Source organism: Rhinolophus sinicus, chromosome 4, assembly GCF_057876585.1.
Source record: "Rhinolophus sinicus isolate RSI-liver-muscle chromosome 4, RSI-T2T, whole genome shotgun sequence".
NCBI classification, from domain to species: domain Eukaryota; kingdom Metazoa; phylum Chordata; class Mammalia; order Chiroptera; family Rhinolophidae; genus Rhinolophus; species Rhinolophus sinicus.
In genome coordinates this window covers 58,916,693-58,927,913 of record NC_142504.1, presented here as the reverse complement: position 1 = coordinate 58,927,913, position 11,221 = coordinate 58,916,693, and the positions used below count along the sequence as shown (strand labels likewise).

Here is an 11,221-nt window from a genome sequence, read left to right as displayed (position 1 = left end):
TGGCCCCTTTCCTTCATCAGGCACTTTCACAGTGACGGGGGTATATGGGACCTGAGTGAAAGCAGCAAGGAAGGCCTTCTGGACTCTGCCCTGGCTCACACAAAAAACAAATCTTGGGACCAAAACAAATGTAGTCTACAGCCCCAGCCACTTCTGTGACTTCACAGTCAAACTGATTTATCAGTAAATGGGGCCGAGCTCTAAAAGCGTTGCCCACCCAAGGATTTAAGTGCAGATACTCTTTTCAGAGCCCAAGAAGGGGCAGGAATTTTTCCCAGCCCCACGTTTATCACAGTAACTTCACCGAGACCCGTCCCCTGGTAACCCTCGTCGCGTGCTGCCAGGAGAGATCACCGAGGCGGGGACAAACAGATTTCCCCTGGTCAGGCGAGGCGCGAAATAAGCGAGAAAGGCCCGAGCGGTGCCAGGCCGAGGCCTGGAACACCAGACACGAAAGGATGCGCGCGGGGCACGGCGGGAAAGGCCTCGGCGCGCTTAAGAGAGCCACTCCCCGCCCCGCCCCGCCTTCCGGCCCCGCCCCGCGCCGCGCTCGGGCTGGGCGGCCCTTCCTGCTGGCGGCTCTGACTGAACGTCCGCGCCCCGCGCGCTGATTGGCCGCGTGGGCGAGGCGGAGGAGAGCCGTGTGCAGCGGCGTGTGTAGGGCCGTGTGCAGACCCGCGTGTGGCGCAGGCAAGGACCCTGAAAATAAACAGCCAGTACCTTCGAGCCGCTTTCCGCCGGCCTCGGTTCGAGTCTCTACCGCTTCGGCCTGCTCAGACACTGAAGGTGAGGACCGGGAGTGAAGGCTGGGGGGAACTATGCTGCAGGCCCTGGGCCGAGGCGGACGAAGATGGTAGGGAGCGGTGAGGTCCCGATGGCGGCCGCACTTTGGCCTTCTCCGCTGCTGCGTCAGGCGGTGTACTCTGTTGCCACCGCCGCCTCAAGCCCGGGTTTCCGGCCTCCTGCAGTCAGGCGATCCTCCCGCCCTTCCTTCTGTCCTGGGAAGCCGGTCCTCTAGTCGGAGCCTCTCCTGGGCCAAGGCCGCACTCCAGGCCACAGCCTTACAGCAGATGAGGCCCGGGCGCCCTTGGGACCGAGGTCCTGAGACTTAGAGGGTCGCGAAATGCGGGACGGAAAGTCGATTTGGCGGTAACCTATTGGAAGGAGGCCATGTGGTGGGAAAAGGCCCTTGGTGCGGATGGAGGGGGCATGGAGTTGGGTACTAGTGCAGGCCATGTGCTGGGTTAGTGGGACTGGCGGGCCATGTGCGAAGGGTTCTCAGGAGCTTAGAAAAGGGTCCTTCAAGACGCTCTTGTGTTTAGGGTGGGGGGACACCCTGCAGGAAGGTCTGAGAGTCTTTGGAATTCATACTCTCCATACTTGATAGCTTCCCGATTCTTGAATTTTTATCGTCATTCAAGTGCTAAATTACTTGTCTTACATTGCAATTCGGAAAGGAGCAGATAGGGCTCTCTTTCCATGAATCAACACTAAGTTAGAGAGGCCTTTTAAAAATCCCATTAACAGAAAAAACACGAATTTGTCATACCTCCAAAATCATAGCAGCAGTAGCCTTTCTATCATTTCTTGGATTAATTAAACAGATAGTTTAATCTAAAAATGAGGCATGAAGGTTATTTACTTAGCCAGCTTCCATGTAGATTTTTCAAACGTGAAAACCTGTTTTAGAAAGGCCTCATCGCCCACATTTGGGTTTGCCGTGTTGGTTTTATTATTGGTAAGGCTTTTGCTTGTTGCCACATGTTAACCACATGGTCTTAGCCACAGGGCACGTCCGAGGAAGTCACATCTGGTGGTGGGGGGGGACAGGTCTTAGAAAAAAACATTGCTCATTGTGACTTCAGATAAGAGTCCGGATTCATTTTTTGTTTCTTTTAATGTAAAGAAGGATTAATTTACATCCTCATCTTGCCCCCAAATTTCAAGTTTTAAAAACAGGTTTTCCCCTTTTCCTATTGTTTGACCTAATTTTAGAGAGAAACATAACCAATTAATTTCTGCATCAGTGAGAACCTTTAATTAAATTAGCAACTTTGTTACTCTTGCTCAAGCACTATAAATTGTGTGTAAGATTTTGAGGTTTTAAAAAAGTGTATGAAATGAATTTCCTACCTCTTAGGCTTTATTCCACCCTGCAAAGCAACCATTTTCAAATGCTTCTAAAAAAAAAAAATCACTCTGATCATGGCTTAATCAAATACCTACAAAGTGCCACATGCATAGGTGCATGCTCTTTTTAGCTTGTGACCTGGATTCTTGTGTACAAGGAACTCGCTACACATACTGGAATATAAAAGGAATAATTTATTAGATTCCCAAGGGCTGGATTAAGGTTTAATTTTCTTTCCAAACTGCAACTTTTGGCAACAGTATTTTTTAAATGGCTAATAGTATATGTTTGTATACTTATCTACATATGTCACATTAGAAAACCTGGGTAAGTTTTTCTTAGCAACCAAAGGTCCACATTCCTTTTCATACTGATGACCAGAGAGGTAATGTATTTCAAACAAATATACAGTCTCTAAAATATTTTGAGGCAAATTGGTGGAAGACCAAGAGTCAGTTATTACACCAGCATTTGAACATCTGGAACAGGAAGAGTGATACCTTTTTAAGGTATTATGAATGGTTTTGTAGTACGGTTTTATAACTGGATTATTTTTATCTTTTAAAATCTAGTAAAAATGTTGTACATAACATGGGAAAGTACCAGATCCATGCTTAAAAGCAGTGCCACCACAATTTGACTTCAGGCATACCTCATTTTATTGTGCTTTGCTTTGTCATGCTTCATAGATGTTGTGCTTTTTAAAAATTGAAGGGAAGACCCTCCACCAGCAAAAAGATTATAACTTGCTTTATTGTGGTGGTCTAGAACTGAACCCTCAGTATCTCTGAGGTATGCCTGTAATTGGAAAGATTGGTCTGTTGGCTGAACACGACCACAAGAGATTTTAAGTTGGCTTCTTTCCTCTTGCCAGCCTCCTGACAGTAAATGGTAAATGGAGAGCCAGAAGAATGATGCCAAGGCATCCTACCCTGCTATGTGGAGAACACTCTTTTCTTACTGTCTGATTTAATAGAACTCCTGGCAGTGTCAGATGCTACTGCAGTAAGGGCATGCTATTGAGAGATTCCAGTAAACTACCATTTTCATGTTGTAAAGCTGATGGAATAATAAAAAGAGCTTGTGGCCACCAAAATTCAAGTTGTAAGTCAATGGATTCTATTAATCGGGAGTATGAGAAAAGTACAATAATCACCTGGAGTGGCTCCATAATTACAAATGAGGGTATTAACTTGTTAAATCAGATTGCCAGACTTTAGGATCTGTGGTGACACTCTTAAGTTATGCCTTGGAGAAGGTTAAGAAAATTTGTCATGGCTTAAAATTCAGGAAAACTGATGGCATACTGTGAATAAATTCATTTATGGGTATGGATTTTTAAAAACTTACCCGTCCTAGTTTTATTTTGATTTATCTAAAGAGAAATATAGAACAGATACTTTTTGCATTAAAATTCAAATTTATACAGTCATGTGCTAGTATATAGTAGTAATACCCTGTATAATATTGTTGAAGTAGGGATTGAATTTGTGTACTCTTCTGATAATAGCATTTTAATGTACTTTATTACCACTTAACCCTAACAAAAGCCTCTGCAGAGGACTTAGAGCTAGACTGTTGAAATCCTGACTTTAAAACTTCCTACCCTGTTTCCCCTAAAATAAGACCTAGCCGGGTCTTATATATCTAGACGGGTCTTATTAAAATAAGACTGGGTCTTATATTAATTTTTTCTCCAAAAGATGCATGAGAGCTGACAGTCTGGCTAGGTTTTATTTTTGGGGAAACACTATATGTAGACACTGAACTGAGTTCTTTCTCTACCTTTAAACAGTCTAACTTAATTGGGGAAGCTAAGCAGAGTACATAAACTTGGCGGTTTTTAAAATTGAGCATCTATTAAGCACCAGGCAGCTGGCAATAATTCTCATCACAGATTGTCTTCCCTTTCCAAATAAGGACAGGAGAGTGGTCAAGTATCTGAGGTAACACAGCAAATAGTTAATCTAGGGAAATGGTTAACCAGAGTTATCTATGGTTCCAAAATCTTTTTAGTATATACAGATGCAATGGTTTATAGCTGTAAAAGGAAGAAAATATATGCTTTCCTACTGCCTGGCAACATTGAAAATACAGTATTTTGTTTTTTAAATTAGTATATATGTATGTTTTGTAGCATTCCATAAAATATTACTGAGGTCTAGTTGATCATGAATTCTTGGAGCAATAGGAAGGGCCTAGGTGGCAAGTTAGGGGTCCTGGCTTGGCTGCTGACTTTTTTGATGACTTGGAGTGGAAAATGTCTTGGTTACATGGGGAGATTTTATTAGATATTCTGAAATTTTCTTGAATTTAGTGATTGTAGTGGGTCCTTAAGGAGTATATAATTAAAAATAGATTGTTACTTTAATTGTGGAGTAACTCTTGTAATGGTAATAATTTAGGTGTTTTATTGTCAGTACTTGATTAGATTGGCTTGGGTCTGTACAAGAAACAATTTGTTTCATTCAGCAAATGACTATTAGGTACCTCCCCATCCCCCCCACCCCCCCGCCAAGCAGTTAAAATACTGAGTTATATAACTACCACTAAAAGAATCATATGGGGTGTTGTGATGATTCAAAGGTGTATTCCTTGGTCTCTGCCCTCAGGGAATATGGTAAAAGGCAAATATGGTAGTGCCATCAGATATGTAAACAAAGTGTTTTGTGTCTTAATAGGCTGGGAGATGTGGTCATATTCTTTTATAGAATTGGCATTTGACTTGGCCCTTGAAGGTTGGAAAAGGTTGTAACAGGTGGAGAGGGCGGAGGCAGGAGAGTACAGCAAAATTCCAGGCAAGATTAGTCATAGGCGGTGAGAACCATGGAGCTTAAATCTCAGTTCTATCTTACCTTACTGCCTGTAGAGCAGAATGAAATTCTTAAAAGACCTTTTAGCTAAATATTCATGCATTTGTATATGACTATTACGATGGGACCTTCCTCCTAGGATAAGTAGAATGCCTCTAAAACATAGTGGGAATCAGTTGGTTCATGTTACTAAAAAGACAAATCTATCATAAGGGACTCAGTGAAAATATAGACCCGCTGAGATTGATTGGCTTGACCAAAGGGGGAGAGAGCAGATTACGCAATCTACACACTACCTGAGCCCACTGGGGATGACCTTTAAAACATAGGTGCCCCGCTGATGATGGGTCTTTGGGATGTTAATGAAATTAATGTTTCCTGTCCCTTTTAGATTTAGTGGGGTTTTTTTAAACCTTAATTTACTACAGTAAACAGAATTATGTGGTGAGACTAAAATTTGTTGATGGCAAAACAAACATCTAAAGCTAGTTTCAATTGATACAGTTCTGCCTTTGCCACTAAACTGCATGTCTGTTTTGCAGAATAGTTTAATTTCGGTTTAAGTGGAGAAATACTGCTTTCCCTGAATTTGTAATTCCTGCAGATGTAATCACATTTTAACCAACTGTCAATTAGGAATTAGGGAAGGAGGAAGTTGAGCTTAATGTTTAATATAAAAATGTTATTTTAGCTAATTGACTTCTTTACAGAAATACCACTTTTCCTGTCATTTCTTTTTCCTTTATTCACTTTAGATCTGGGTCCATGAATAGAGATGACAATGGAGAAAGAAACAATTCATGAAAAATCTACACATAGGTTAATCAGTTCTTGAGTAGCTGAATTTCTTAAACTAGTATTTCTGTACTGAAAGTAAACCTAAAATTTTAACTGCTGACTTTATTCTGCTGATAAACATCTGATGATTCATTATAACATATTTCCTTCGTACTTTACTATTATGAAATAAACAAGGTCTTTAATTTAAAGCAGCAATCCAAAGGGAAGATTGGACTGTTGTTTCTTTCGCTTTAGAAATGTATATTGAATATTGGACTCATTTTCTAAAAGATACTATCTTGTTTAAATATTAAATTTTAAAATACTCAGGACTTTTCAAATTGCCTGGGTTACCTTGAATAAAGAAGTGATCATTTCTGTGTAAAGAACTCATCGAGAGTTCAATTGGTCTGACTATAAATCGGAGAAGGTGCAAATGAAGAAAATGGGAATGAGGGGAGGATGAGGTGCCATAATCAGCTTTTTTCTGTGATCACTTTATGTGGCATTCATTTTTTCATCCTGACTGTTCTTTCTGGTGGAAACCAGCACTTCATATGGTTTAGAATGCTATCACCAGTGTAAGAAAGCAAACATAATCTCAAATTTTTCAAAAATACATTTTTAATCTTTACTGGCAGGTTCTTTAGTCTAGAAATATGCATTATATATCTGAAACCACTAAATACAAGCATCCAATACAGGTGACCCCCCCCCCCCCTTTGTATTATATTTATATGGCAAGTGGCGTGAGGTGGTAGAAAGATTCCACTGAAAATGTATCCTGAATCCAATTGTAGAACAGTTAGGATAAGTAATGAATTTTTTTGAATATTTGGCAATGGAAGCTTTTGAAACTAAACTTTAGCTTAATCTTTGGTCACTAGGTTTCTCTACAACTTGATGAACCATTTACTGCACCATGGTCTGAGTTTTGGTGCTGTGGTTGGTTTGGGTGATTCCACTATCTTGAAACAGTGTTTTGCTAGACCATGGTGCTTATGCTTGGCTTTGAGAAGGCATTATAAAAGATTTGTGTACCATTGCTTGACACTGGAATTGAGGGCAAAAATGTTTGGCTATGGAAGTTCAGCAGTATAAAGGTTACAATGTTTTTAGCTAGTGCTTTTTTTAAAAAAACCACTTGACTAGGAGTTTGTTCTGCAGCATAACGTAACATTCCAGGAATAGTCCTTTTTATTTTTTGATTGTTACATAAAAAGTATAAAATCCATTTGCTTTAGGAGTCTTGATTTTTTTGGAAATAATACCCAATAAAGGATTCCATTACGAAATTCCAATAGCCTTGTTTTAAATGTAAAATTACAGAAAATTTTGAAAAGAGAATAGAAGAAAAAATATAAATGGTCCCAGTGTTCTAGGTGGTATTAGCACATTGATATATATATCTCTGTCATTTTTCTGTATTTTTAACATACGGCATCCTCTAAAAATAAAATTTATATTCTGCATTTCTATTACCATATCTGCTCTGAAGACTCAATCAGCAAGCATGTGCTACGGTATAAGTAGGCACTGTGTTAGGTGCTAAGGTTACAAACAAAAATTACTTTTCTTCACCTACCCCTCACAGAATCCATACTATACTATAACACTGTTTAGGGTTATTCCAATTTTCTGACCAGTAAATGACTTCTGGTTGCCCAAAATAAAGTTTACTGATTTATAAACATGGAAATGTGTCCATGAAGTTGGACCTGGAATGAGGTATTACTAATTGTGTTCATTGACACCCTGTAAATTTTATCACCCCATCAATAATTGAATCAACGATTGTGTATTTATGTATGCATAATCTTAACAATTGTAATGATAAAAAACTATGAAAAAAACATGTTTTACAATTTTTTCATTTTTAATTGTCTAATTGTCTAAGACTACATTAAAGGGGGAATAAAAGCTAGAAGTAATTTCAAGTGATTAAATATTGTCTTTTTAATATTTCAAAGCTCTAACTGCAGCCATGAGCAGCAATGAGTGCTTCAAGTGTGGACGATCTGGCCACTGGGCCCGGGAATGCCCTACTGGTGGAGGTCGTGGTCGTGGAATGAGAAGCCGTGGCAGAGGTGGTTTTACCTCGGATAGAGGTATTTTTATCGAATTAAAAATTTTGAAGTACTTGAGTATTCATTAGTATCAAGACTGGTCTAATTGGCCAAATTATTTTTGTTTCTGCCAAAAATAGGTTTCCAGTTTGTTACCTCATCTCTTCCAGACATCTGTTACCGCTGTGGTGAGTCTGGTCATCTTGCCAAGGATTGTGATCTTCAGGAGGATGGTAAGTATTTAACACTTTTCATGTGGTTCTACAACTTGGAGGAGGTGAGCATGCATATAGCATTGGTAAAGATTTTCCACCTTTGAGGGTTTGTATTATATCGTTTAAAACATAGCAATATTTTGTAAAGATTTTATAGTCTTGGTCTGCTTCTTTTTCTTATTGTTGAAGCCTGCTATAACTGCGGTAGAGGTGGACACATTGCCAAGGACTGCAAGGAACCCAAGAGAGAGCGAGAGCAATGCTGCTACAACTGTGGCAAACCAGGCCATCTGGCTCGTGACTGTGACCATGCGGACGAGCAGAAGTGCTATTCTTGTGGAGAATTTGGACACATTCAAAAAGACTGCACCAAGGTGAAGTGCTATAGGTAAGTTGTTAGAATGTTGCTGGAGGAATGTTCATTGCAGAGATTCTTTTAGAGATGAATTATTTACTATAAATGGAAGGACCTTGTGGATTAGTACATTCAGTGAAACCTGGCTGTGACCAGATTATACGAATTTTTGGCATACATCCTATCTGTACATTAGTCAGTATTCTTCCACGATAGCTTGTGGCTTGCAGCTTACACAGCTTTGGAATTTTTAATGTTTTAAAAATAAGAATGTAATAAGCTTTGATATGTGTGTACTTGTGAAATCTTAGGGATTACTTCGCATAAAGATATAACATCTTGGTCCGTATTTTTTCTTTTTTTCTTTTTTAATTTTATTGGGGAATATTGGGGAACAGTGTTTCTCCAGGGCCCATCAGCTCCAAGTCCAGTTGCCGTTTTCAATCTTTAGTTGCAGGGGGCACAGCCCACCATCCCATGTGGGAATTGAACCGGCAACCTTGTTGATAGCTCGCGCTCTAACCATCTAAGCCTCTGGGCCACCCCTCCAGAAGCTCAGGGGCAGCTCGTTGTCTTTAATCTAGTTGTGGAGGGCGCAGCTCACTGGCCCATGTGGGAATTGAACTGGCAACCCTGTTCAGAGCTCCGCTCTAACCAACTGAGCCATCTGGCCGTCCCTGTATTTTGGTTTTGATGTTGGTTGATACTATATGGTGAAATTTTTAATTTTGTGGCTTTGCTGCACAATTGAGTTACTTCGTTACCTAATTCCTCCTTGCTCTTAGGTTAGGGGTTATAAGACTTACTGTCTTGAAAACAAAAATGTATTGATTTCACTTGTCATTGCTATTCCCCCCCCCCCCATGACTACTTCTTTAGTACAGTTTTACATTTTCTGAGCACCATTGTGAAAACAATTTATTTTATTTTTTTTTTTAGGTGTGGTGAAACTGGTCATGTAGCCATCAACTGCAGCAAGACAAGTGAAGTCAACTGTTACCGCTGTGGCGAGTCAGGGCACCTTGCACGGGAATGCACAATTGAGGCCACAGCTTAATTCTTTTCCTTTGTCGCCCCTCCTTTTTCTGATTGATGGTTGTATTATTTTCTCTGAATCCTCTTCACTGGCCAAAGGTTGGCAGATAGAGGCTACTCCCAGGCCAGTGAGCTTTACTTGCTGTGTAAAAGGAGGAAAGGGGTGGAAAAATATCGATTTTCTGCATTTAACTACAAAAAAAGTTTATGTTTAGTTTGGTAGAGGTGTTATGTATAATGCTTTGTTAACCCCCTTTCCATGCCACTGGTGAATAGGGATTGATGAATGGGAAGAGTTGAGTCAGAACAGTAAGCCCATTCTGGGTTTCTTGAATATGTTCCCATGTAGGAGGTAAGAACCAATTCTGGAAGTATCTGTGAGCTTCCATAAATAACTTTAATTTTAGCATAATGATGGCCTTGGATTGTCTGACCTCAGTAGCTATTAAATAACATCAAGTAACATTTGTATCAGGCCCTACATAGAACATGCAGTTGAGTGGGAGTAAACAAAATAAAAAGACAAACATGCATACATTAATATTTGTGCAAGAAAAATTGGAATAAAAGCCTAAACAGGAACAACTTCACAGCATTGATGCTGGATATGCAGGTGGTGATGGCAAAGGTTTAGAACACATTTTTTTTTTTCAAAGACTAAATCTAAAACCCAGAGTAAACGTGTATGCTCAGAGTTAGCATAATTTGGAGCTATTCAGGAACTGCAGAGAAATGCATTTTCACAGAAATCAAGATGTTATTTTTGTATACTATATCACATAGACAACTGTGTTTCATTTGCTGTAATCAGTTTTTAAAAGTCAGATGGAAAAAGCAACTGAAGTCCTAGAAAATAGAAATGTAATTTTAAACTATCAAATAAAGCTGGAGGAGGAAGGGGAGTTTGACTAAAGTTCTTTTTGTTTGTTTCAAATTTTTTTTGATGTGCTTAATGCAAAATGCCATATTAAAGGGGAATGTGCAGTACTGACAGTTCGGGCTTTTTGTGTTAACTCAGTCATGTCTTCAGTAATGAAAATTAGGGTTTATCAGGAAGCATAGGCTTTAGCTACTTCAGAATCAGTTTTGCAGGGATGTAAAAATTTAATTCTCTTTCTAATGCATTATAATGATGCCCTTTAGTTCTGTGTTCATTCTGAACAGTTTTAAAACCATTGCTGTGTTTTAGTATTTACATTTTTCCTGGGCTTCACAAGGATCTGAAATGTTGGCTTCCTTGTTTTTTTTCTAGCGTCTGATCTAGAGTTTAGATTGACCTTAGAAATCTTCTCATTTAATGAATTCACTTGATAGATGAGTTACTAGAAATTTAGTTTGCTTGATGGAGTAAATGAAAACCTAGAGCCTCAAATGTCTTGTCACCCTATGCCTTCTATTCTTTTTTGTTCTAAATACAGTTAGTGGCATATGTTTTCCAGACTTGTTTTTTTCTCTTAACAATTCCATGTGATTCTTCACCTTGGATGTTTGTGGATTTTTCATCCTCCATGTAGGTCAATTTGTGATGGTATATATCACTGCGGTGTTAATATGTTGGTGTCTCAGGTGTGCTGTGTCAGTTCCAACTTTGTCAAATTAATAGTCTAAAGCAGGCAAGAAAGTGGAGTCATGGCAGGTTTATTTATGAATACAGGCTTACATGTTTCTTTTTCATTTTACCTTTTTACTGAGCAAACTATCTCAGATGTTGATTAAGCATGTTAAATATGTTGATAATTTTAGTTTCTACCACAGTATGAAACAGCATAACAAGACCTATTTTCAAAAGCATCACTGTTAAATGCAATTAAATTCAGAGTTGGTGC

The 11,221-nt window shown here is 39.4% G+C and overlaps 1 protein-coding gene across 6 annotated transcripts; it reads left to right on the top strand.

Annotated features, from left to right (window-relative positions):
- Positions 1-667: 667 nt before the first annotated feature.
- On the top strand, positions 668-10,388 carry CNBP (CCHC-type zinc finger nucleic acid binding protein). Of its 6 annotated transcripts, none has more exons than XM_088797866.1 (5): positions 668-786; positions 7,695-7,811; positions 7,931-8,023; positions 8,192-8,393; positions 9,300-10,388. In XM_088797866.1, exons 2-5 carry the CDS (start codon positions 7,709-7,711, stop codon positions 9,415-9,417), a joined length of 516 nt encoding a protein of 171 aa, XP_088653992.1. In that variant the 5' UTR covers positions 668-786; positions 7,695-7,708; the 3' UTR covers positions 9,418-10,388. The 6 variants fall into 6 exon arrangements, with proteins under 6 accessions (XP_088653992.1, XP_088653990.1, XP_019574595.1 ...); XM_088797864.1 differs by having other exon boundaries at positions 7,695-7,832; XM_019719036.3 differs by having other exon boundaries at positions 8,195-8,393; positions 9,300-10,308.
- Positions 10,389-11,221: the final 833 nt, after the last annotated feature.